This window comes from Semicossyphus pulcher, unplaced genomic scaffold (assembly GCF_022749685.1).
Source record: "Semicossyphus pulcher isolate SPU_LCO1_2020_fin unplaced genomic scaffold, fSemPul1.0.p SCAF_6, whole genome shotgun sequence".
Taxonomy (NCBI): domain Eukaryota; kingdom Metazoa; phylum Chordata; class Actinopteri; order Labriformes; family Labridae; genus Semicossyphus; species Semicossyphus pulcher.
In genome coordinates, this window is record NW_027211737.1 from 1,702,770 (window position 1) to 1,730,375 (window position 27,606).

At 43.1% G+C, this 27,606-nt stretch overlaps 1 protein-coding gene across 1 annotated transcript in view; it reads left to right on the plus strand.

Moving 5' to 3' along the window:
- The first annotated feature begins 1,408 nt into the window (after positions 1–1,408).
- Positions 1,409–27,606, plus strand: part of apba1a (amyloid beta (A4) precursor protein-binding, family A, member 1a) — a 68,232-nt gene continuing 42,034 nt past the window's right edge. Inside the window, exons 1-2 of the mRNA XM_069682599.1 lie at positions 1,409–1,487; positions 16,918–18,527. Of these exons, the coding sequence (XP_069538700.1) occupies positions 17,022–18,527 (1,506 nt within the window). The 5' untranslated portion in view covers positions 1,409–1,487; positions 16,918–17,021. The remainder of the gene's footprint in view (positions 1,488–16,917; positions 18,528–27,606) is intronic.

Consider the following 27,606-nt stretch of genomic DNA (forward strand, 5'->3'; position numbering starts at 1 on the left):
TTGCCTGCAGACACTCATTATCGTACCGCTCTCCAGCCCTTCGGCGAACAAACTGCCTTCTGCTACAGCCAGATATTTCACATTTTGACTCATCAGTCCAGAGCACCTGCTGCCATTTCTCTGCAGCCCAGTTCCTATGTTTTCATGCGTAGTTGAGTCGCTTGGCCTTGTTTCCATGTCGGAGGCTTTTTGGCTGCAGCTCTTCCATGAAGACCACTTCTGGCCAGACTTCTCCGGACAGTAGATGGATATACCTGGGTCCCACTGGTTTCTGCCAGTTCTGAGCTGATGGCACTGCTGGACATCTTCCCATTTGGAAGGGAAATAAGCGTGATGTGTTTTTCATCTGCTGCACTAAGTTTCCTTGGCCGACCACTGCGTCTACGATCCTCAACGTTGCCCGTTTCTTTGTGCTTCTTCCAAAGAGCTTGAACAGCACATCTTGAAACCCCAGTGTGCTTTGAAATCTTTGTCTGGGAGAGACCTTGCTGATGCAGTATAACTACCTTGTGTCTTGTTGCTGTGCTCAGTCTTGCCATGGTGTCTGACCTGTGACATGAAACTGTCTTCCACAGCCTCACCTTGGTAGCAGAGTTTGGCTGTTCCTCACCCAGTTTTAAGCCTCCTACAGCTGTTTCTGTTTCACTTAATGACTGTGTATCAACCTTCATGTGAAATTGATGATCATTAGCACCTGTTTGGTATAATTGGTTGATCATACACCAGACTAGAATCCTACTAAATCCCTGACTTTGTGCAAGTGTATCTATAAGAATTGATGCTGGTTTGAAAGCAAAGCGTAGTAACACCAAATATTGATTTGGTTGTTCGCTCACTGATCATTTTGTAAATTGATCAAAAATAAACTATTATTATTTATATTTATGAAAGCATTCTTAGTTTATAGCATTTTTTCACACCTGCCTAAAACGTTTTGCACAGTACTGTGTGTATATATATATATATATATATTGTCTTGGGCCAACTCTTTCTTTTTAGCTTGCTTTTCCTTATTCCTCATATATTATTCAATTTATAAATTTGATATTTTTAGACAAAAGATTTGTTTGGTTTAAATATATATTTCATAAATAATAAACGTTTGTTTGTATAGCAATTATCAAACTAAGGTTACAAGATGCAAATACAAAACATAAAAGCCCAACAATAAAACACGTAAAACAATGAAGGAATACATCGGAAGACACAATAAAACGATAAAAATAAACGACTTTTATTTAGATATTTACATATTTTTGCCGTTTTGATTGACGTCATAAAATCTAAAAAAAATGTTTGAATAATTTTGTATTCTATTTTTCTGAAGCTCGTCACATTAAACTGATGAAGAGACCGGAGGCTGTGTGTGATGATGAGGAGGGAGGGGCCGCACGCACACACACAGACACACACACGCATTGAGGGAAGATGGAGGACGGAGAGGCAGCGGCGGGGCGGACCTGCAGCTTCTTCTCTGCTGAATGAAGGTGAGTTCTGGTCCGGTTCGGTTCCGTTGCCCAAGTCTATAAGCCGCCCCCCTCACAGCCCGGGGGCGGGGGCGCTGCTCGGTTCTGTTCTGTATCTGCAGATCTCTTAACGGAGGACCGTAATCGCTCGCGCTACTCCGTTTTTCTCTGAGAGATGATTCATGAAAGCATTGCGACGCATTCAGAGGAAAAACAGAACCGGGACTCTGACCACGGACCCGGAGCTGCAGGGGTCTTTGTGCCGGTCTTGGGGGGGGGGGGGGGGGGGGGGGTGCTAGCGGTGCACAGAGGCCCTGTTGTTGCAGGTGCAGACCCGCAGCCTCTGTCCGGATTCTGTTCATTACTTCAGGGTTCGGTTCCGGAACACGACTGCAGCTCGGCCTCATCTGGTCACCTGACGCTCGAGTTAAAAGCAGAAACACGTTTAACGCAGCAGACTGTGTGTTTGTCTGTGCGGCCTGCTGGTGTTTACACACAGGATGCTGCTACACATTACTGTGTGTGTGTGTGTGTGTTTGTGTGTGTGTGTGTGTGTGTGGTAGTGTGTGTGCGCACGCGCTGCAGATCCTCAATCACACAGACGTGGGGAGGCGGTTTGGTTGGGGGTCCACATGCTGTTTATCCGTTAAACTGTCAACATGGTTTTTAAATGGTTAATTTGTCGTGTTTTTCTCATGAAAGTTTACATTTAAAGTCTTAGCTGAACTACACACATTAACGGCATAGGGCCGCAATCAGCTCAGAGCTGGCCTATACAAACTGGCCCAACTCTGGACTCCCATATGTTAACCAGCTGACAGCCTGTAAAAAAATAACTGACCGAGTGGTCTGCCAGAGCTACCACAATATCTGCCAATGATTGACCCTGTACATAGCCAGAACTAGGAAATGTTAAATTACATATAATTAAAAAAAACGCAAAGGGCCCTTCCCTTATCCACTGCAATATTAGCTTGTTTGTGAAATTGACTACTCTTCAATTAATATGCAAATATCTGCCCTTCTTAAATGTTTTCCTGCCAGACGCAAGATGTGTCGTACTTCACTGAAGAGTCCATTCTCAGTGTATTCTCAGAATATAAAACGCTGTGTACATACAGTGCATCACTCTGCACAGTGACGCTCCAACAAGTGAAAATAAGCTAAACAAACTGGAGTGGAGGGGGACACATTAGTTCCTCCCCACCCCTGCATTACCCCAACCCCATAACATCCATACATGAGGAACTCTGTCAGTTAGAAACGAAACCATGAACATCATTTAAAAGAATTTATTTCAACAAAAAATAACTGAAACGATTAATCAGTTATCAAAAATAATTGGCAAATCATTTTCTTTGGATCGACTTATCAATTAATTACTAATTGTTGCAACATATGATAACTAAACTGCATGAACTGCCCATGAAGGACTCCTGTTGCACCCTCCTCAAACACACACACACACACACACACACACACACACACACACACAGACAGACACACACACATACACACACACACACACACACACACACACACATACACACACACACGCACACGCACACACACACACAATCAAATCAAATCCTGTGCCATCAAATTACTTTGATGGCACAGGAAGACGTCCCTGAAGTCCACAGGATCTTAAGTATGTGGGGAGACACCTTGTTTTCTTCCCACAGGTAAATATTGTATGATTAAAGTTCACTCAGCAACTAGAATATGAACTTTCAGAGTCTATATTTAATGCTGGGGTTGTTAATCTTCACCAATGCAGCATACTCGTGTACAAACATGTACAAACTGAACATATATTCAAAAGTAAAGAAATATTACACAACATTAAATAACATTAAATATGTTTACTTCTTTTTTGCTGTCCAAAAACTGAAGAACAATCTGTAAAGTTAAGCTTTGAGAGTTGGTTGTTGTACAGTATAGCAGGAACTGCAATCACACAATATCAAGGTAAACAAGATCCCACTAACAAAACAGAGCCTTATATGAATGAAATAATTGTTCAATTTAGCTAATTTGAATTAATTCAATTTTAAATTGATTAATTCAATTTTGCAAAGTAAAATAAATACAATTAAATTCAAATATATCGCCTATTTTTTATTGAAAGAAAGAACAGAGCAAACCAGGTCCATAGGTCATTATGAAATCACATAGGTCTGATGGGTGACACCCTTACAATATATTATTATATTGTTCTAATATTATCATTATGAAGATCATGATGAAGTGATGATAATAATATAGATAAATAATTAACATACAATCAGCCAAGATTTCAATTCTATTGGATCTATTACAATTTGGATACACATACACACACACACACACACACACACACACACACACACACACACACATCTTATAAAGATGTGTGTGTGTGTGTTCTTTGGTGAACTTGTTCCTCAACATAACATTTTTTTGTCTGTCAACATTTAACTTGGATTCGATTGCTGCTTAAAGAGCACTATCGCTTTCCTTTATTAGTTTCCAGGTATCACCCTTTAACCATAGGAGAACCGTCTTTTGACCATGCTTGGTTTTAATGACCTTCTGGTATCTATTTATAACTGAGAGAATGGCAGATATGACTGACTGGCTATTGTCTTCTACATCAGTACCTCATAACTGATCTGACCAGTCATTTCTACCATTGTATTTTCAAATTCATATTACACCTGGGGTATTGCTAATCGATATGAGTTGTTGTTTCCAGAACACTTAAAGCGCTGTTTTGAGAGTTTACGAGCAATAAGTTCACAAGTAAGAACGAGTTCACTAATCAAGTTATGATCTGATAAACCTTCACCATATTGTAAGACTTAATTATCCTCTCTGGTTTGTTGCTAAAGACAAGATCGATATGTGTCTGACTTGAGGAAGTTATTCTTGTTTGTCCTCTTACCATCTGGACCAGATCAAAAGTGTCTACAAGTTGCTTTAAACTCTTCCTGTCGGTTTTATTCTCCCAGTTGATATTAAAACCACCTAATATGATAACTTCCTGATCAAAATTACATTGCCTTAGTAAGGCCTTAAGCTGCTCAAAGAAGACAATTTTTGCACATTAACTACACACTTACTTCACATTAAAAACACATTTACTACATACAAACTACACACAAACTACACACTAATTACAGACTAACTACACATTAACTAAACTTTAACTACACAATAACTACACACTAATTACACACTAACTACACATTAACTACACACTAACTACACATTAACTACACACTAAGTACCATTAAAAACAGTGCAGTCGCAAAGCAACCTGCAGCCATGGTCTGATGTTTCAAACACAAAATTGTGAAAACAGCTCTAAATTCTTGGATGGTCTGGAGACATTACCAAGTGTTGCCAATACAATGTAAATTCTCTGTTAAGCGGAGCAAAAAAAATGTGCCTGCCACGGTGTGTTTAACTGACACTAAAAAGTGAAAATGGCTGTGAATTGTTATGTGATTTGGACACAACATCATGTGTAGACAACACTGTGATATTGTCAGTCTAGCAAAGGATGGATGTAACATGAGGCTTACTGCACTGAACAAAAATATAAATGCAACCCTTTTGTTTTTGCTTCCATTTTTCATGAGCTCTGGTGGACATTCCTGCAGTCAGCATGTCAATTGCACGCTCCCTCAAAACTTGCAACATCTGTGGCATTGTGCTGTGTGATAAAACTGCACATTTTAGAGGGGCCTTTTATTGTGGCCAGCCTATTGCACACCTGTGCAATAATCATGCTGTCTAATCAGCATCTTGATATGCCCGGCAAAGGAGAAGTGCTCACTAACACAGATTTAGACAAATTTGTGAACAATAATTGAGAGAAATAGGCCTTTTGTGTACATAGAAAAAGTCTTAGATCTTTGAGTTCAGCTCATGAAAAATGGGAGCAAAAACAAAATTTGCGTTTATATTTTTGTTCAGTGTACTTTGTACCAGTAGGTGGCGCTCTGATAAAGACTGATTTGCTGTAGGAGTGTTCAGGCAGGGGCATATATCATACAAATAAAGTTTCAGGCTGACCAGACCCTGTATAGTTGAGTTACAGCAACTTCCTGTTTCATGGCGTGACATAGAACTTTGACGAGCTGCCACAGCCATGCCTTTTGAGTTGTGTAAAAGTTTTCAATAACTTTTCATTGTTAATCTCTCCTCTGTATACTGGGTAAATTTGAGGTGGACTTTACGAAAGCCCTAGGAGGAGTTCGTTAAAGTATGACCCCTGGCAATGGCGCAAAAACACAGTTTTTTGACAACAAAATCTAAATTAGCGGTCTTCCTGTTTTACAATATGGGTCTAAAAGGCTTTTTTGTAGGTCTAGACATCATACATATGTGTGCCTGATTTCCTAAGTCTAGGTTTGAAGTGCTGCATGGGCTGCTTTTTTGAAAAGTTATAGGGAACGTAGGGCTGGCCACACCTAACAAAATCAATACAAATCTTCCCATTACCTCACTGGGGACATGTTTACCCATTTTCATGGCTGTATCAGTATTTTAAGTCCCTGAAAAATTAACTTCCTGTTAGTGGCAAACAACGCATCGCTATGAAAATGGAGAATGGCAAAGGTCTTGGGATGTTGCTGACCAAATCTGAAGGGGTTACAAACAAGCTGATAGGAACTGGACATGTAAAAGTAGACAGAGTGACTTCCTGTTGCCAGTAGGTGGCGCTGTGCCTGTTGCAAATATGATCAGGCCAGGACTCTTATTAAGCACATTAAATTTGGTGCAGATATGATGATTTACAGCCGAGTTAAAGCAGTTAAATTGTTATTGGTGAAGGATTTTGGCAACTGTTTTTTTGCCGCGCTGCCACAACCACAACTCTTGAGGCACAGAGTTTTTCCCAGACCTGAAGCAAGGTGTTAGGTCCCTACTGACACAAATTTGAGGAGGATAAGTTGTAACGTCTTGGAGCAGTAGCTTGTAGCATAAAACATGAAATTTCCTGTTGTTTCCTGTCGCCAGTAGGTGGCGCTAGGAGTATCACTGATGGCATATCAACATGTTCAGGCCGGGAGCCTTATCAAACATGGAAAGTCTGGGTCAGATTGGAACATGTACAGCTGAGTTACACACCACTTTTTTTAATAACTTTGCATCCCCGAGGTCTCCTCTACCTGTACACCGAATTTGAAGTGGATCGGGTGAAGTCTCTAGGAGGAGTTTGTTAAAGTATGGACCCTGTAAATATATCATATATCATATCATATATATACCTACCAAATTTCATAGACCTAGGTGAAAGTAACCTCTATGGGGAGGCCTTTTTGAAATTTTCTAGGGGCCGCTATGGAGCCATTTCACCTATCTCATGGCCGAGGTCATAATCAAATATAAAAAAATTTCGCCACACCTGATGCATGTGCACACTTTCTAAGCTATCTCTGCCCAGACAAAAGCCTCTTACTTGAGATCACTCTCTGTAGTGATCAGCGCGTGTTTTGTCCAGTGTTTGGCGCAATCCTTGGTGCGATCCTTGGCATGATCCTCGGCGCGAACAAAGGTGGATCCATGAATGGATTCAAGCAGATTGTCCAGTGTTGGATGAAGAGGGTACAGCTGGACTCAACAAGCTTCTGGTGGCTTCTGCTTCTGCAGGTGACGAGATGCTGTGCAGAGATGCTTTCAAGTTACTTCAAAAAAGTAGGAACTTTAAAACTCTCTGTTTAATCAGCGTGGAGCTGATTGGGGCTGGTGCTGTTAAAGTTAACTTTAAGAGGAAAAATTGAAGGGAAAGGTACCTCCTAATGCAACTAGTCACACATGGGAAAGGCAAAGATTTGTAGATTTAACTGGCTTTTATAACCTGCATGAAATCCTGGCTGTGACACAGGGACCCCCTGGGGTGCCCTCGGCTTTCCTTCAATGGAATTTCGCCCTTCCCTTCACTTTGCACTTAGGTGTGAAGGAAGGAGCATTCTGTGATACTGTCTTTGTGGTGTTTTAGTACCCTTATCAGGCTCCTCATCTCCCAAGTAGGCCTCTCCTTTGTTTGAGCCACATGGTGAGGTCCCAACAACACTAACTACACAATAGTCGTTCTTAGAAGATCTGGTTGACCATATTGAGCCTTCAGGTTCCCCCTGTGACGCTGTCTCTCCTCGTCTCCTTAAAGAGGTTTTTCCTAGTATAGGGCAGTCAGTCCTAGGTATCATTAACAGCAGTCTGTCTTCTGGTGTTGTCCCCTTAAGTTTTAAACATGCAGTGGTGCAGCCACTACTTAATAAACCTGGCCTTGATCGCAGCGTGCTGGCCAATTTTAGACCCATCTCCAAGCTGCCATTTATTTCAAAAATTTTGGAGAAAGTTCATGCTCAGTTAAAATTGTTTCTAGATGAGCATGATGTCCTGGAGGTCTTTCAATCTGGCTTTAAAACTCTGCATAGCACCGAGTCAGCTCTATTAAGAGTTTTTAATGACATCCTTCAGGCTAATGACTCTGGTGACCACGTAATCCTTGTTCTGTTGGACCTAACTGCAGCTTTTGACACTGTGGACCACAACACCTTAGTGGCTCGGTTCCACCACCTAATGGGTATTCGTGGTACTGCTCTACAGTGGTTAAAATCTTATCTGGCTGACAGGAGCATGAGTGTAAGCCTGGGAAATTTGGAGTCCAGCGCTGCTCCACTGTTGTATGGGGTTCCACAGGGGTCCATTTTAGGGCCCCTGCTTTTCTCTTTGTATTTACTGCCTCTGGGATCCATTCTGAGAAAGCATGGCATCTCTTTTCATTGTTATGCGGACAACAGTCAGATATATGTGCCGCTGAAAAAGAAAAATGCTTTCTCTTTCACACCACTTTTGTCATGTCTTGAAGACATCAAATCCTGGATGGCCTTGAACTTTTTAAATTTGAACGAGGAAAAAACAGAAGTGATGGTGTTTGGCCCCAGTGGCTCTTGTGAACCCCCGCCCGTTGACTTGGGCCCTTTGGCAGGCTATGTGAAGCCAATAGTCACTAACTTGGGTTTTAAGATGGACAGTGATTTTAAATTGGATCAGCAAATTAGTGCTGTCGTGACGTCCAGCTTTTTTCAGATTAGGCAGCTGGCAAAGGTGAAGCCTTTCCTTGCACAAAAGCACTTTGAGACAGTGATCCACGCCTTTATAACATCTCGGCTGGATTACTGCAATGCACTTTATTTTGGAGTCAGCCAATCCTCCCTTGCACGTCTCCAGCTGGTGCAAAATGCAGCCGCTCGCCTGCTAACTAGAGCACGTAAGAGGGAGCACATAACCCCCATCCTGGCCTCCCTCCACTGGCTGCCTGTGCACTTTAGAGTCCATTTTAAGATTCTCCATTTTGTTTTTAAGTCTTTAAATGGTCTCGCCCTGCCTTACTTCTCTGAGCTCCTCCAGCCCTACACTCCTGCTCGGTGCCTCAGGTCAGCTGACCTGCTGCTCCTGGAGGTACCGAGGTCAAAATGGAAGCTCAGAGGGGGCCGAGCTTTTTCTGTTGCTGCTCCTAAATTATGGAATGAGCTACCGTTGCACATCAGACAAGCCTCCTCACTGTCCATTTTTAAAACTCGTCTTAAAACCCTTTTTTACTCCTTGGCTTTCAACCCCGCATGAGACTCTGCTCTTGTTTTATTGTTTTATGGTTTGTTTTTATTTATTGTTTTATTGTGTTTGATTGTTTTAAAAACAATGAAACAACTATTTTAGTGTTTATTCTTGTTTTATTTTATTTTATTTATTCTATTGCTTTTAATTGTTTTATTTTGTCTATTTGTGTACAGCACTTTGTTTTCAGCTGTGGTTGTTTTTAAAGTGCTATATAAATAAAGTTGAGTTGAGTTGAGTTGAGATTAACTACACATTAACTACACACTAACTACACATTAACTACACACTAAAGACACATTACACATTAACTACAAATGAACTATATATTAACTACACATTAACTACACACTAACTTCACATTAACTACGCTTTAATTACACACCAACTACACATTAGCTACAAATGAACTATACCTTAACTACACATTAACTGCACACTAGGTACACATTCAAACATTAACTACACACTAACTTCACATTAACTACACATTAACTATACACTAGTTAAGTCTCTAACTACACACTAGTTAAGTCTCTGACTTCCTGTCCAAGAATAATCTGTTGGACCCAAATCAGTCTGGCTTTAAGCCGGGCCACAGAAACGGCACTACTGTCGGGAACAGAATCACTGCATCTGGCTAAAGCTGCTGGACAGTTCTCAGCTCTATTGCTGCTAGATATGTCAGCTGCCTTTGACACAGTGAACCACCAATTGCTCCCCTCTACTCTCTCTGAGCTTGGTATCTCAAGATCTTCCCTCCTCTGGTTCATGTCCTACCTCTCAGGGAGATCTTTTACAGTATCTTGGAAAGGAGAAGTGTCCAAACCCCACAGCTTATCCACAGGGGTGCCTCAAGGGTCAGTGCTCGGTCCTCTCCTCTTTACAATACATATCACCTCACTTGGTGCAATCATCCGCTCCCATGGTTTCTCATACCATTGCTATGCGGACAATACCCAGCTCTTCCTGTCATTCCCAACTAACGACACCACAGCCTCGGCACAAATCTCATCATGCCTTGCCGATATCCCCAAATGGATGAAAGAATGCCACCTTCAGCTCAACCTATCCAGGACTGAACTCCTTGTCTTCTCAGCCAGTCCCTCTATGCAACCACAGATCAACATCCAGCTTGGACAAACTGAACTCATACCCACTAAGTCTGCCCGGATCCTGGGCGTCATAATTGATGACCAGCTAAGCCTCATGTGGCCTTGATTGCTCGGTCATATAGATTTACCCTGTATAACATCAGGAAGATCAGACCCTACTTTTCAGAGCATGCAACACACCTGCTGGTACAGGCCCTCGTAATATCATGCATTGATTACTGCAACTCCCTCCTGGCAGGCCTTCCTGCATGCACATTAAAACCTCTGCAGATGATCCAGAACGCAGCAGCGCGACTGGTCTTCAATCAACCCAAAACAGCACATGTAAATGGACTGTACTTATATAGCGCTTTTCTAGTCTTTCGACCACTCAAAGCTGCTTTTACACTACATATCACATTCACCCATTCACACACACATTTATACACTGATGGCTGCTACGTACAGTGCCCAACTGTCAATCAGATATCACATTCATACCTGTTGGCTATGCCACCGGGAGCAATTTCGGGTTCAGTGTCTTGCCCAAGGACACTTCGACATGTAGCCTGAGGGAGCCTCCGACCTTCCGATTGAAAGACGACCGACTCTACCACTGAGCCACAGCCGCCCTATAATGATCATGACATGTCACTCCACTGTTCATATCCCTCCACTGTTCATATCCCTCCACTGCTCATATCCCTCCATTGCTCATATCCCTCCACCGGCTCCCAGCTGTCGCTCACATCAAATTCAAACCCTGTTGCTCGCTTACAAAACAGCAACAAAAACGTCTCCTGCCTACCTGAATGCCCTCATCCAAGTCTACACTCCGCCCACTACGCTCTGCCAATGAAAGGTGCCTGGTACTCCCATTACAACAAGGTCTCTAACTAGATTCTTCTCCTCTGTTGCCCCCCGGTAGTGGAACAAGCTATCAAACTCCATTCGGTCTGCAGAGGCCCTTTCACCTTTAAGAAGAAGCTAAAGACCCAGCTCTTTATGAACACCTCTGACCTTAATGCTATTGATGCTACTGATGATGATGACATTGAGGATGTTGTTGATGTTGATTATGATATTCATAATAATGATGATATTGACGTGGTTGATGATGATGATGACACCGTGTGCATTGCCTCTGTGCACTGCCTGTCAGAACCTGTGTCCGATCGCCCTTGAAGCTTACGAATATACAAGCCTCATTCACCTTCATTAGACTTTCAACAACATCATATAATAGAAACTGTGATGCAGACTCGCAGTACTGAGAGGGGGAGAGCTCAAGCACAGAGGGAGGGAGGGACCGGTTGATCACGGACTGAAGTGATGATAAAACTTCAGTATGATCATGAAACGTAGTTTGATCATGAAGCCCAATGCTTCTACACTAAGTAGTATAGAGGTGACACAGTGAGTGAAGACATGGTAAATGATGAGTGTAAGGTGTAACTGGGTGAAGGTGATCAGACCGAAGCTTCAGTCCAACAGAAACATGAAGTCTGAACGTTTTTTGTGTTTCTAGATATTTCATTGTTTCTGATGGAAACTTTAAGTTTCACCTTCATTTACAAATATTTGTATTCATGAAGGACACTCGCATTAATGTGTTCACCATGAAACATGACTGTAACATTCATACATTTTACTTATTGAAGGGGTGTAAAGATTGACCGATACGAATCAGTAACAGACTTTATTGGTAAAGATGACACCACATAGGTACGCCGAGCTCTGGGTCTGTAAGACGAGCTGATCGAAGGATCGATTAAAGTTATTAATTGATTTACTGAAGAAGTGCTGCTAATCCTCCGTTTCCAATCTGAGACTCTGACAGTGACCAAATTTACTTTGCTCTTTTTGTACACTTGCACATTAAATATTAAATATTAAATATTAAACAAATACGTACAAGCCTACATTCAACACTTAATATTAAACTAGTATCTGCAAGCCTACGAAAGACAATGAATAGATGCTGAAACATATATGATGATATATGATTTAGGAAAAATATGTAATTATGTTACAGATGGGTTAATTTACATGAGGTAGATAGTTTCCAGTATTTACAGTAAAAAAAAACTGCATAGATTCGTGCCAGATGACGGATGATATTTAGATGAATAAAATGTGCGTCCATATGATGAGATAAACAATAGACAGTCTTATTTACAGGTGACGGGTTTTTCCACACTGATTGTTCTGACGCTCTGTGACTGTTCAGTGTCCGTCAGAGTGACAGCCTGTGGGAACAAACTGTTCCTGTGTCTGGATGTTTTGATGTACAGTTCTTTGTAACGCCTGCTGGAGGGGAGGAGTGTAAACAGTTTGTGTCCGGGGTGTGAGGGGTCTGCAGTTATGTTACCTGCCTGTGGGTATATGAATGGGCATAGATCTGATTAGAGATGGGCACTTAGGTCATTGCCATCAGTGTATGAATGGGTGAGTGGCTCAGTGGTAGAGTCGGTCATCTCTCAATCTAAAGGTTGGTAGTTCGATCCCTGACTGCTACAGTCAACATAATAAATTCCCATCCAGAAATAGACAGCATTTTCATTCACAATGGCATAGAAATTAAAGAATATCATAATAGAAAACAAACAACATTCCCAAACAGCAGTCTGAACTGTTCGTTCTCAAGTTTTGAAATACAGTGCATTGAAGTAGGAACAGCAAATCCATTATTAATCACCCCTATGTATCGTCTGCCAAAGCCTCAAAAAATGTTTTTCCCGCAATTTGCAGACGTCCTATCACAGTTCATGCCTAGCTTTGATAGAGTTTGTATTCTTGGTGATTCGTTGCTGTCCAACAAAACCACTGGTTTCTGAATTTATGCACCTGATTGAATCCTTTAACTTCACCCAACATATTACTGACCAAACTCATAACCTAGGTCATACACTTGACTTGGTTTTGTCATCCAGTGTTCCTGTTCACAATGTAGAAATAATTGACCCATGTCTTTCAGATCACAGTGCTGTTGTGTTTAATGTTTCCCTGTCTGTCTTGCCTTCAAAAGCTCTCCTCCTTGTTGCTCTCGCTACATCAAACCTTCCACTGCCAGTATTCTCCTCCCAACTCAGCACAGAGGATCTTGTTTCCTTGTTCAATACCAACTGCTCCATCATTCTTGACCCTGTTGCTCCCCTCAAAATAAAAATGCCTAAGCCTAAATCTCAGCCTTGGTTTCACAACACCACTATAGCCCTAAGGAGGCGATGTTGAAAAGCAGAGCGAAGGTGGAAGCAGGATAAGCTCCCAGTTTCGTTTGGCATCTTTGAGAGACCAGCTGATAAAAAAAAGTAGTTAAGCTAGCAAGAGCAAAACATTTTTCAGAACTGCCATGATCCTAAGGTCCTCTTCAGCACTATAAACTCTCTCACTTGCCCCCCTCTTAATGCAAACATTGTGGCCCTAACCAGAGACCTAACTGTCTCTCTAGTCTGCTTTGCCCAGTTAAACTCCAACCGATCTCCTTAGCCTCACTCAGGAAGATTGTTTTTAGCATGAAAGCTGCTACCTGTCCCCTTGACATAGTCTCCACTCCACTCGTCTCCTTAAGGAGGCCTTTGACATCATAGGTCCCAGCATCCTTTCCATTATAAACAGCTCTCTGGCCTCTGGTTCCGTTCCCTCCTGTTTTAAACATGCTGTGGTCCAGCCCCTTCTAAAAAAGCCCAACTTAGACACTGGATTACCCATCTCAAAACTACCCTTCCTGTCCAAGATCCGAGAAAAAGTTGTTTCTCCAAACTATTGCCACATATTGACCAAAACAACATCCTAGATAAATTCCAGTCAGGTCTCTGGGCAGCTCACAGTACAGAGTCTGCAATACTGAAAGTCCATAATGACCTACTTGTCACTTTCTCTGTAAATGTAGGCAACTCTACCTCCTCTAGAGCCAACTTATCCTGCAGAGTCTCACAAGGCTCCATCCTAGACTTTATTCTCTTTTCCATTTATAAGCTGCCATTAACCAAAATCATAGAGAGGCACAACATCTCCTGCCACTGCTACAGTGAGGACACCCAGCTGTATCTCCCCAACACTAAACAGTAACATTAATCAAAATTGCCTCAGAGAATGCCTTGAAGAGATAAAAAGCTGGATGCTCAAAATTTCCTCCAACTGAATGACAACAAATACAAAGTCATTTTTTCGCCCCCCCCAGATTCGATTTGAGCTTAGGTCAGCTGTCCACCTTCCTTAAGCCATTTGCAAAGAACCATGGCGTGATCTTTGACTCCGCCTTTACTTTTAACAATCAGGTAAAAGCAGCAGTAAAATACGGTTTCTTTCAGCATCGGACCATTTCCACAATAAAAACTTTCCTCTCTTTCTTTGATCTAGAAAAAGTTATCCATGCTTTCATCCCCTCCAGGATTGATTACTGTAATTTCCTGGTTACTGGGATCCGCCAGTCGTCCTTGTCCCACCTGCAGCTGGTACAAAATGCTGCTGCCAGGCCTTTGACTGGTTCTAGGAAAAGGAACTATATTACTCCTATTCTAGCCTCTCTTCACTGGCTTCCAGTACGCCTCAGAATTGATTTTAAGGTGTTACTGTAACTGTTTGCTTATAAAGCAGTAAATGAAGGGCCCTGTCCTATATCACAGAAATCTTAAGCCCTTACACTACCTCCAGGCCCCTCAGATCGTCCGACATGAACCTTCTGGCCATCCCGCGCTCTAGACTTAAACTCAGAGGTGGCCGCGCATTCGCAGTCATGTCCTCCAGACTGTGGAACAGCCTGCTCTTTTCAATCAGATCCGCCCCCTCTGTCGACTCCTTTAAGTCTCAACTCAGAACACACTTTTACAGACGAGCATTCGAGCCTTCCTGTTCCAAATAGGCTGCTTTATTACTGTGTTTGTGTCTTTTAATGTTTTTATATATTTTACTTATACCACGTGTTGTGTATATCTAGTTTGTGTTTTCTATGCTTTTTTTATTCCTTGTGTTGATGTTTTTGACTCTTCTGTGATTGATCTTAAGGTTAAGGTTAAGGTTACTTTATTATCCCCAAGGGACAATTTGTTTCACAGCAAGCAGTACAAACAGCAAACACAACAACAGTGGACAATACAATACAATAGACTGCTCCTGACTAAAATCATGGGTATTAAAACGATGATAAAAAGTGTTCAGTTCAAAAGAAAGTTCATGGTCGGACTTGTTGAGGGAAATTGGACACTTTGTAACTGTACAAAGTGTCTGTGACTGTAAGCCCATCATGGACTGAACTCCCTCTCATGCAGGTCATGATTTTATAAGTAAAATTATTATTATTATTATCATTATATTATTATTATTACATGTCGAAGTGTCCTTGGGCAAGACACTGAACCCCACATTGCTCCTGGTGGCATAGCCAACGGGTATGAATGTGCATAGATCTGATTGGAGATTGGCCTTTGCCATCAGTGTGTGAATGGGTGAATATTACATCCATGTGACCACAGGAGGGCGTCATACAGCATCAGTGTAAGTATGTATATATGTCTATACATATTTATATATATATATATATATATATATATATGTATATACATATTAGCGCTGACAATCGATTACAATATTTAATGCTTCCTTTATGCAAATTATTATTTTTTTATTATTATGTTTATTATTATTGCAACATTCCAAAACAATGACAAATACAGTCCAGAATATTCTACAGAATAACCTAAAAGGTACTGCATGCTCAAAAAATATGCTGAAATCATAACATGGCAATCATCACATAGATCAATGATTTGTGTGAGAAGCACATCACATGTAGACTTACTCAGTCTGGATTACCCTCTTTCTAGAGTCTTATTTCTTACTTCCACAGTTCAATTGTGCTCTCTCTTTCGCCTTAATTCACGTTTTAATTCACAAACTACTTTAATCTGATCACATTGCTTTGCTTCAGTCCCCCAACACACCTGCAGCTCTGCTCTCTGCATAGCTTCTGGCCCCGCCCCCTCTTCCTTTCTGTCTCTCTGTCTGCTGTGTTGACTGTCTTCATCAGCAGTCTGTTTGATTAAGTCACTAAAGTTCAATATTTTCTCTCACAATTCAGTTCTCACAGCACGTGAGCCGCGTGTGCACAAGGGACGTTATTAATGACGTAGCGATCGAAACGATCGATCGTTATCGAATGACATCTGCACCTTTTATAAGCTTAAGGGTGGAGGGTCATAATAATAGAACGTGCGTTAAAATAATTTGTGGCGTTAAAGGAAATCTGCATTCACGAGTTAGTAACATGTTAACTTTGACAGCCCTAAATGGTAAATGGACTGTACTTATATAGCGCTTTTCTAGTCTTTGCGACCACTCAAAGCTGCTTTTACACTACATATCACATTCACCCATTTACACACTGAAGGCAGAGGCTGCTACGTAAAGTGCCCAACTGTCAATCATTCATATTTGGGCAATTTGGGGTTCAGTGTCTTGCCCAAGGACACTTCGACATGTAGCCTGAGGGAGCTGGGGATCGAACCTCCGACCTTCCAATTGAAAGACGACCGACTCTACCACTGAGCCACAGCCGCCTTATGTATATGCATTAGCATGTTTGAGTGAGTTGCATGTTAACTACAGAATGTCAGCAGTTAGCGGGTGAGGAGCCGCTACATCACAAGACTTTGGCTCCTCCTATTTTTCAAAAACATACCAATCAGTGTCGGATTCTATAAACACTTTCCTGACGTGTTCTCCCTCTCTGTCTCCATCCTCAGTCTCTTCCCAGAATCCTTTGCTCTGACCTCACACCCGCTGATAATGGACTCCTGAAACCTCCTTCTGTCTCTGCTCTGTCACTGAACCTCGAGAACTGACCGCCATGAACCGCCAGGAGGCGGAGCTCGGCCAGGAGGTGACAGAGGAGACTGACGTCCCTCCACGCCATCACCAGAGCAACCACAACAGCCGTTCCCGTAACCATAGCAACCAGGAGAAGCGCTACAGGCGCTGTGAAGGAGCAGTAGGTGTTGGAAGCAGAGTGAGAGCCCCACAGCTCCGCCCACAGGAGGAAACAGACATTGAGCTGCACCAAGGAGCTCAATACCCCCAGCCCCCCCAGCCCATTCCCAGACCTGCAGTGACCCGATACCGTAGACAAGGGGACAGCGAGGCCCGGGTCAGGGCCCAGCAGCAGCGGCACAGGCAGAGGCAGCAGAGGGAGGCAGAGCGAGCTCAGCAGCAGGAGAAGCAGCTCCACACTGAGGACGATGAGCGAGAGCGCGACGACTCAGCACTGGCCCGCTCCGCCAGCACAGAGAGCGGCTTCCACACCCACACGGACCGGGCCGAGGGTGATGATGGGCCGCTCATCATGTCTCTTGATCCTGAGGACGAGGCGGGGAACTATGGAGTCCAGCTACGACCAGAGGCAGAGGGATACACTGAGAGTGCTGAGGCTGAACAGCAACACCTTCATCCACATCCTCACTTTCCTCCTCAGCCCCCCCCACGGGACCCCTTGCCTGACATCCAGAACCCCCACATACAGGAAGCAGCCGATGAGATGCCGAATGCTGGATACTCCAACTACGTCTACACGCAGCCACTCAGCGCCCCTGGGGGGCGGGAGGACGTGTCAGCCAATCAGAGATTGGACAGTTTAGATGCTGAACTGGCAGACGAGGCCTACTCTGAGCCGTACGACATTTACTCGCTCTCTGAGCATGTTTACGAGGAAATTTGCGATGCTCCGACTTCAGGTTCTCCTGCAGCAGGTGGAGCGGAGTCCCTCCAGCAGAGGAGGGCTGGCTTCCAGCTGTTTGAGGGCCGGGCAGGGGGCGGAGACTACCACCAGCAGGAGGCGGTGGGCTCCCGTTTACGTCACTACGACGAGCGCTCGGACGGAGAGTCTGACAGTCCAGAAAAGGAGGCGGAATTTGCCCCGTACCCTCGTGCCGACAGCTGTGACCAGGAGGAGGACGTTGACCACGTTATGGCCGAGGTCAAGGAGAGCCTAAGCACTCACAGTCTTCATCATGCTGCAGGAGACACCATAGAAGAAGAAACTGAGCTACCTCAGGGAGAAGAAATAGTCCCTGAGGCCGACTCTGAAAACAAACAGCGAGCTGCCGGCCGAACGAAGACGGGCAGGAAACACGAAACTGCAAGTCCTTCAGAGGAGGCGGGAGCAGTGAGGATAGGTCAGGAGAAGAGAGATGCCATTTCTCTAGCCATCAAGGACATCAAGGAGGCTATCGAGGAAGTGAAGACCCGGACGGTTAGGTCACCTTACACACCCGATGAACCCAAAGAGCCAATCTGGGTGATGAGACAGGACCTGAGCCCCACCGCAGAGTGCGACCTGCAGCCGTCACTAGGGGGCGACGTGAGTACAACAGCTCATTACTCATTACTTACTTATTACTCTTCATCTAAAGAGAGAGAGAGAGAGAACACATCTAAAGAGAAAGAGAAAGAGAGAGAGAACACATCTAAAGAGAGAGAGAGAGAGAGAGAGAGAGAGAACACATCTAAAGAGAGAGAGAGAGAGAGAGAGAGAGAACACACGTCTAAAGAGAGAGAGAGACAACACATCTAAAGAGAGAGAGAGAGAGAGAGAGAACACGTCTAAAGAGAGAGAGAAAGAGAGAACACACGTCTAAAGAGATAGAGACAACACATCTAAAGAGAGAGAGAGAGAGAGAGAGAGAACACGTCTAAAGAGAGAGAGAGAGAGAGAGAGAACACGTCTAAAGAGAGAGAGAAAGAGAGAACACACGTCTAAAGAGATAGAGACAACACATCTAAAGAGAGAGAGAGAGATAGAGACAACACATCTAAAGAGAGAGAGAGAGAGAACACGTCTAAAGAGAGAGAGAAAGAGAGAACACACGTCTAAAGAGAGAGAGAGACAACACATCTAAAGAGAGAGAGAGAGAGTGAACACGTCTAAAGAGAGAGAGAGACAACACATCTAAAGAGAGAGAGAGAGAGTGAACACGTCTAAAGAGAGAGAGAGAGAGAACACACGTCTAAAGAGAGAGAGAGAGAGGAGGAGGCGTCTTTTAGACCCTGATGTCTGGATGATGGATGATGGATGATGGATGATGGAGGGTCTGTGGTCGATGACTGTCAGTGATGAACGATGACATCATCAATCAGAGATATAAACAGTATAAAGTGATCAGGTCATAATAACGAGTGTGTTGATACACAGGGAGCTGCTTCCTGTCTGTTCTATTATAAATATCATGTGATATGTGTTGCCCCCCCAATGATTTATTGATCGGGGTGAGTCACACAGGTAGATGGTGAGACAGGTTCAATAATTCAGTGAGGATCACATAACAGAGCGACAGGAGCTGTCTCTCTGTTTCCATCCGATCACACCTGCAGCCTGTTCAGAGGGTTCATTAACATGTTTTCATTCATGTGCTCACAACACGCAGAGTGAATTCATCACATCATACACATAAATGAAGATAACATGGAGTCAGACTGTGAACACAGACTGTCCAGCCTGTTGATGTCATGATGAATTCTGATACCTGAGTGTCACCTGAGCTGTCTCAGGTGTCGTATTAAACCAGCAGCTGCCTCTCTGGACACCACTGTAGCTGCAGCACCTGTTGAACATCACTGTACCTGCGGCACCTTTGGAGCTTCAGCTGAGTCTGTTTTTACTGAGAAACATGGAAAACTTCTGGATGTATCAGGTGGAGAAGTTGGAGGAGGAACAGGCAAAGCAGGAGGAGCAGAGGGAGCAACGAGGAGCAGAGGAGGTGTGGAGGTTTATTTCTGTAGTTTTCATATGACGCTGTATGACGAGAGCTGCTGAGCTGTTGTCTCTCCTTTTCACTTACAGTCAGATTGTGATTTTATGAAGTCAGAAGAAGCAGCTCAGGACTAAAGTGATAAAATGACTCTGTGGTGTTTGTCAGATAAACAGCTTTATAATGAATCCTCACAGTACAGCAGCTGGTCAGTGTGAGCAGTAATATAATACTATAACACTGAAAACATACTCTCTTTATAACATTGGAATAATTTTATGTCTTACAGTTGTAATTATGTGTTAATCACTTGTGTGTTCAAATGTGAAACAGCTTTAAATGGTGAGAATGAAAACGTGAATGAAATGAGACGATGACGCTCCGTTCTGCACGTCCACACACAAAGCTAAAGAGTCATTTCAAAACCTGACAAAGCAGTGTGCATGAAGGCACACGGGAACCAGAGACTGTGTGAATAATGGATGTGATGTCAACATGATGTCATGTCGTGGTGCGAGGGGTTAGCAAACACTGAGTTACCAAAGCTAAACAGTCTGTGCCCCTGGCTAATTCATTAGCTGATAATGAGCTAGTTAACCATCATGTTTCCCACAGAGTGAGCCTCTGAGGTAGTGACTGACTAGAGTTTATTTATCCGTTTATTTATAAGAGCTTGACACAGAGAAGTCGCTGCTCGCTCACTTCACTGAATGTAAAAACAGTGGGTCAGACTTGTTGGATGGTCTGTTAGTCAGTCAAGTGGTCAAGAGAGGAACTGCAGCTTTTGGTTCATCAGCATTGGTGTCATGTTTCAGCTCTGGAGGTTTCTTGTTGGGAGGAAGTGAGAGAAAGTGTTTTTTAAATCAACCTTGCAAATGTAATGAAGCATGCTCTAATATCTAAATAGGGAAGGGGAAGGGGGGTTTTAAGAAAAAATTGTTCCTATTTTTTCTTCTCCTTCTAAAAACGGGACGCCCTCAGAAACGTCACAAAAACTGAGGCTGTCCCGTCGGCGACGACACGTTCATTAATCTGTCGCCGTAGTGCTCACGGATCACTACTGGGACTATGCTAGCGGGCCCTTAGCCCTCAGGGAAAAATATGGCTAGTCTCTCTGTCCCTTGGTCCGGTCCCTACTGTGAAACCCCTACACGTCTTTCTCCCACCCTAAGGCCTCGTCCCTGACTTAAGGCTAAAATACCAAAGGGAGAGACACGGGAAGGGGAGGGGGCTGAAGGAAAAAAGCCCCCTTATCTGACTTTATTCACTGGCCTAAACACCCATAAGATTTTATCTTCCTCCGTATGAGAGCCCTGTTAGTGGGACCCCTGTATGATTTAATTCCTAACAGCTATGAAGGCCTCAATAAACATAGATGCCTAACATTGCTCAGGAAGGGGCTTTCTAAAGGTGCTCTCTGCCCTGTGTGTGTGTGTCTGTGTGGCTATAAATCAGTAATGTCGCCGTAGTGTGAATCTCATGAGCTTACCTCGGGGGCGTAACGGAACTTTGAAGAAAACCTTTCTCACTTTTGATTTAATACCACTCACTCCGGAACAAAAACTCCCTCCAAAAGATTTATTAAAGTTTTTTATGCCTTTATTTGTTCATTCAGTTATAAATGACACAAATAATAAAAAAGAAAAGAAAAATAGTTAAAAACTCAAATTTGTCAGAACTGGTCTGGTTCTGTTTTCAGATGCCTTTAAATAAGGCTGATAATTTAGGAGTTGGACAATTTGGATGCAATTTAAGAAACCTTAAATTACATTCTCTCTATCTATCAGCTAAATTTGGGGGTCTCTGGCGGGCATTGATTATTCACAAAACCTCGAGTCCTGTTTAGGTTTGTCTACCAAGAGATACCATGCAAACCCTCGAAAGGCGTATTATCGCCAGGAGCTTACGAGCATCCCCATTATGGCAGGCCCAACAGTTGTCAAAGTCTTGCTTCAAATCTAAATTACGCCAGAAGTTCAAGTCACAAACGGACAAGAGTCAGATTTAAAGTTTTTCAGGCTATCTGCTTTACCTCTTCCTGCGAATGGAGAATCTCTGAGAGACGGGTAGGCATGTCCTGAGGAGAGCGGAGCGGAGAGTGAGCCCCGATCTCCGGACATTTGCCTTTATATAGGCCTCTGCGCAAAAGCTGGAATTTCCCAGCTCCTGCACCTGCAAGTTCACGAGGCCCGTCCACGTGAGGTGAGGGACACTTTTCCAGCCCACCTATAACTATTGGCCAACCAGAGCCGTACCACACGTGGGCCAGCTGCGGCCGGGGAGCCAATCATAAATCTTTTCACAGACAAGACCAGTTTCAACAACTCTCCGACCCACAAATTAAGTACTCAAAGAGAAGTTCTCTAACAACTCAATAAATGTAAGCATCAATGATAAATGTTCAACAAGTCCAATAAATGGATATATGACATGGTTACATGAGTATATAAAAGTACATTGACAGAAAAATCAACCATGCAGATTGATGAAAAGACTAAAGTAACTACTAGAAGGAGAATAGTAGCACAAATCATTGATTAAAAGTCAAGGTTAAAATAATTCCTTGCAATTCACAATTCACCAATAAATTGTGTTAATAAAAAGTCAACATAATCGAGTAATACTCCAAAATAATATGTAATCAAACATCATTCTATTTTCTCTAGTTAAGAAATCAGATACTAATCCATTAATTAATAAACTCATATTATAAGTTGTGAGCTATAAGCTACACAGTGAGTTTACAATGTTCAAACTTAAACGCACACGTATAATAAATCTAAAGAAAAAGACCAAGAGAGCAAAGGCTATAGTACATAAAGCTTGCTGGCTATAATGTTAAAGGCTGACATAAAGTCAGTGTAAATGAGGGAAAACAGAATATAAATCAAGAATAGGATCTTTAAGGACTCAACTGCAGTAATTCTCAAGACACTCAACTAAGAGCATCAGAGGCCAACATGGCAGTAAAACTTAAAGCATACATGTTAGACTCTGACACCTCAAGAGGAGTACAAGAGGAGTAGATTTAAGATAATACAGAGAACATAAAAGTGATATATTCTCAAGACTCAAACGTGCACAAGTTATTCATAACAAGTGTTCTGGCTACTCTTTCATGCCAGTGTAAGCTTATGGAGATTTCCTCCTTATCATTTGTTTTTGTTATTTTTTAACTTGTTATTTATATAGTCCCGTAAGGGACATGGGCGAAATGCAGGAGTCCAAAGACATGTAACCCATTACATCCTACATAAACGCTCATTTAAAAAATATTTAATTATAGTAGTCAAATATTAACAACAATTGCATTTAATTTTACCTGTCCTGTCTGTTCAGACTGTTCAGTAGGTTGATGTGAGCGTCATCCTGCAGGATGTTTCTGCCGTCTCTGTGTTGTGACATGTTGCTGCTTTCTGTCCCACAGTGAGCTCATCCTATGTGATGTTTTGTCTCCGAGCAACAACTCGTCCTGCCGGTATTTCAGCTCACTCACATTCACACTGTGAAGAGTATGAGAGGATCTGTGCTGTGCAAATGATGCTGTAGATGTTGAACTGATGCTGTGGATGTTGTAGATGTTGAACTGATGCTGTAGATGTTGTAGATGTTGAACTGATGCTGTAGATGTTGTAGATGTTGAACTGATGTTGTAGATGTTGAACTGATGCTGTAGATGTTGTAGATGTTGAACTGATGCTGTAGATGTTGTAGATGTTGAACTGATGCTGTAGATGTTGAACTGATGCTGTAGATGTTTTAGATGTTGAACTGATGTTGTAACTGAGTGGTTCTCAAACTTTTTCTGTCAAGCCCCCCCTTGGAGAAAAAAAATTGTCCAGGCCCCCCCTCGACCCCCCCCCAAAAAAACAACTATTTCAATTGCTTCATCAGACTTGTTCAAATAGAAATATGGTGTTTCCGCTACATACATTTTGCTGTGGGGGCCCTGAAACAGTGACAGGAGTCACAGGACATCAATCACATGTGAAGTCGTGGCAACCAAATAAATAACAGCGGGACCAGTTTACTCCTCACACAGTGTTCAAACGGGTAAAAGAGGGTCCAACATCGGACGCTCTGTCCACACACAATCATATGCAGTTCTGTTACGCAATCTAATCTAAACAATCATATTGTGTATCTCCGTACGTCCCGAGTGTAAATGCATTGATTGTCGCTGTTTATAAAGCTTATAAAAAGGTGCAGATGTCATTTGGCAACAATCGATTGCTAGTTTTGATCGCTACGTCATAAATAACATCCCTCGTGCACAAGCAGCTCACGTGCTGTTTTGAATTGCGAGAGAAAATATTTAACTTTTGTAACTTAATTAAACAGACGGCGGATGAGGGTAGTCAACAAAGCAGACAGAGAGACAGACAGATAGAGGGGGGCGGGACAAGCAGCTGTGCAGAGAGCAGAGGTGCAGGTGTGTTGGGGGACTGAAGGAAAGCAAAGTGATCAGATTAAAGTAGATTGTGAATTAAAACTTAATACAGTGAAGGAAAGAGTACAGTTAGAGTGTGGAAATCTACATGTAATGTGCTTCTCACAGAAATCATTGACATATGCAAGGGCCTTTAAACTGATTATTTCAAGTTACCTCAAGAAACTCATAAAGCGTCAGTGTTCGCTGTAACAGTCTTAAATTGATATGGACTACATGATTGACACGATATGTCACTATGGCTATGCCACCGGGAGCAATGTGGGGTTCAGTGTCTTGTCCAAGGACACTTCGACATGTAGCCTGGTGATCGAACCTCCGACCTTCTGATTGAAAGACGACCGACTTATCACTGAGCCACAGACGCCCCACGTATATGATGCAGCAAAAGGACCTTGCAATTAATATTGATGATAATGAGTAGTTAGGTATTACCGTATATCATTTTTTATTATTATTATTATATCACATGTGGAAAAACATCAGATAAGCTCACTCGATATAAAATAGTACACAGATATCACTGGACCCCAACTAGACTTCCAAAGATGGGGATTATTGATGACAATCAATGCTGGAAGTGTAAGAACGAACTGGGCACATGTGATCTGGGAGTGCACCATGGTGCATCCACTATGGTGTTAGGTTTTGGAGATATTTCGGAATTTGGCTTGGTACTACCCTGCCCATACATCCACGGCTTTGTCTCCTTGGTGACAGGACAATGTTACCCAATTTTGAAGATTTTTATTTTTTACTTTTTATGCCTATATTTTAGAGGGAGGACAGTGGATAGTGGTGTAAATGGTAGAAAAGAGAGTGGGGATGACATGCGGCAAAGGGCCGAGGCCGTGAGTTGAACCCGGGGCCGCCACATCGAGGACTGTAGCCTCTGTAAATGGTCACCAATTTAACCCTTGAGCTAAACCGGCGCCCACAATGGTACCTAATTAACATCAAATTCAGTGTTTGAACACTAATGAATTAATTATCTAATGAATCTTCCACTATTATTATATTTTACAGGGAAGCAAATGTGCTTCCACACAGGTGACATTAATGAAGCGGGGGGTTCTCCAATTCTTCTGCTCCTCTGGTAGCCATAGCTCACCTGTGACACATGAGCTAGTTAATTAGCATGCCCCTGCACACTGTGAACACGAGCCTTATTTTTGTTTTCCATAATAAGCCAATCATAACGCTTCAGAGTAAAATAGAATGCCCATCTGCGTTGTCTGTATCTTCCGCTCTGCATCGGAATTGGGGGAATGATTACGTTACAAAGTAATGGGGCAGGTATAAGTGCAATTTACACCTTGATGGTTAAACTATGCAAATAATACATGGATCACCTGCATACCAAACTGAGGGAGTGAACCATACGGCTCACATATCAATTATGATCTATTACACCACTAGTTTCAAGGCTAATCGCCAATGGGGTTTCAGGTGTCAACCAGGAAGCTGTCTTGGAACCAGGAACAGGTGTCCGTCGAGTCACAGGCAGGTGTTGGCCAGGATGCTGTCTGGAAATCATGAACAGGTGTTGGTAAGGCCACAAACTGGCTACCAGACAGGGCTGGTGACAGTTCTCTGGGGTGCGTAGCAGAGTCTCTGTGCCGCTTGGCGGCTGGGATTTCCACCATACCAGTGAAAATGGCCCAAAATGTACTCTTCCAAGGAGACTGATGGATGTCAAAGTGGTTCTACAAACAGTTCATGGACAGCTGGACATTCCTCTAAGGATTCAGGGAATGCAGCATCAGGACAATCCAGTAGTTGCTTGTTGGCTCAGAACAGGTAGGCTGCAGGCTTACAAATCAGAGTCTAACAGACTGTAGAACTGGCTCAAGTAAAAGCAGGTTCTTGCATACTGGGAAGCTGGCTGGATGCTAGCAGACTGGGGTTAAGGCTGAGGTGCAGGCTGAAAGCTAGTACACTGGGTTTAGAGGTGCTAGGGAGGCTATGGTCCATGCAGGCAACAACTACCTCAGCCAGGGCTTAGAGGACACTCTCTTCTTTCCTAAACAGTAGCATTTCTAATCACATTATTGGGTGTGGTTCTCCAATAATCTTAAATGCATAGAGGAGTTAAAATCCAATCATACAGTTCTCCAAAAAAAGAGTCTACTGGGTCAGTGACTGGCCAGTTCGCTCTCTCAGGGTTGGGAGAGCAGGTAGGAGCAAAGGACCCAAAAGCAGACAGTACAGCAAAAGGCATGGGCCATAGAAAAAGACTAAGCAATGAACTGGCCACTAAACAATAGAAAAGTTATATGTGGATTGAGACTGAAGTGGAGACAGGTGAACAAGTGGGCGGGGGAGGTCAGGAAACTCAAAGGCTGATTAGAACTTGTGACTAACTGGGAAAGGAGCAATCTTACACCTTATCACTTTCATCAGGGTGAAAATATTAGTTTCCTGCACACCAGCACATATAATGTGATTCTCCATCACATTATCTTCCATCACTGGTTTCAGGCCGACTGGCAGCAGAAGAGTTGAAGGCAGCTAGGATAGGGCCAATGAACTTCATCTGTTTTTCAACAGATTTGACAAAGCCCCTTTTCATCACCACCCTGACACTTCTGCTGTCTGCCTTGCAGCCACCAGCTACTCCAGCTACTACTGCCCGCCCCTTACCGCCCCTAATCCTCCTCAGGTGATGGTCCTACTCGACCCCCCTCCTCTGGCTCCCAGTCTAACAGCCCTGTCATTGCTCATGACTCCACCCCACACCCTCCTGTCACCTCTTTATTGTGCTTCTCAGCTGATGTTGGAAGACAGCTGATGAGACTCCACACAGAAAAGGCTGCAGGCCCTGATGGTGTTAGCCCCAGGGTGCTCAAAGCCTGTGCCCCCCAGCTTTGTGGAGTGCTTCACCGAGTCTTCAACATGAGCCTGAGTCAAAGACGCCGTGTCCCAGTGGCTCCATGGACTACTGACCAAAGTAACCAAAGTAAAGTACAAGAGCTCACCCTGAAAATAGACTATCTCGAAAACAGGCACTGAAGATCAAATCTGAGGATAATTGGCCTGCCTGAGAAGACCTGTCAGTGGAGGTACAGAAACTTTGGAAACTTCATGACGAGATCAAGAGACAGCTAGAGAATTAAATGTCGACTTTTATCTTTCCGGCCAAGATGAGGATCATACATCAGGGAATCCGCCACCTTTTCACCACCCCTTCGCCGGCAACAAGATGGGTAACGTCAATGAACAGACTGAAATACTCTGATGCA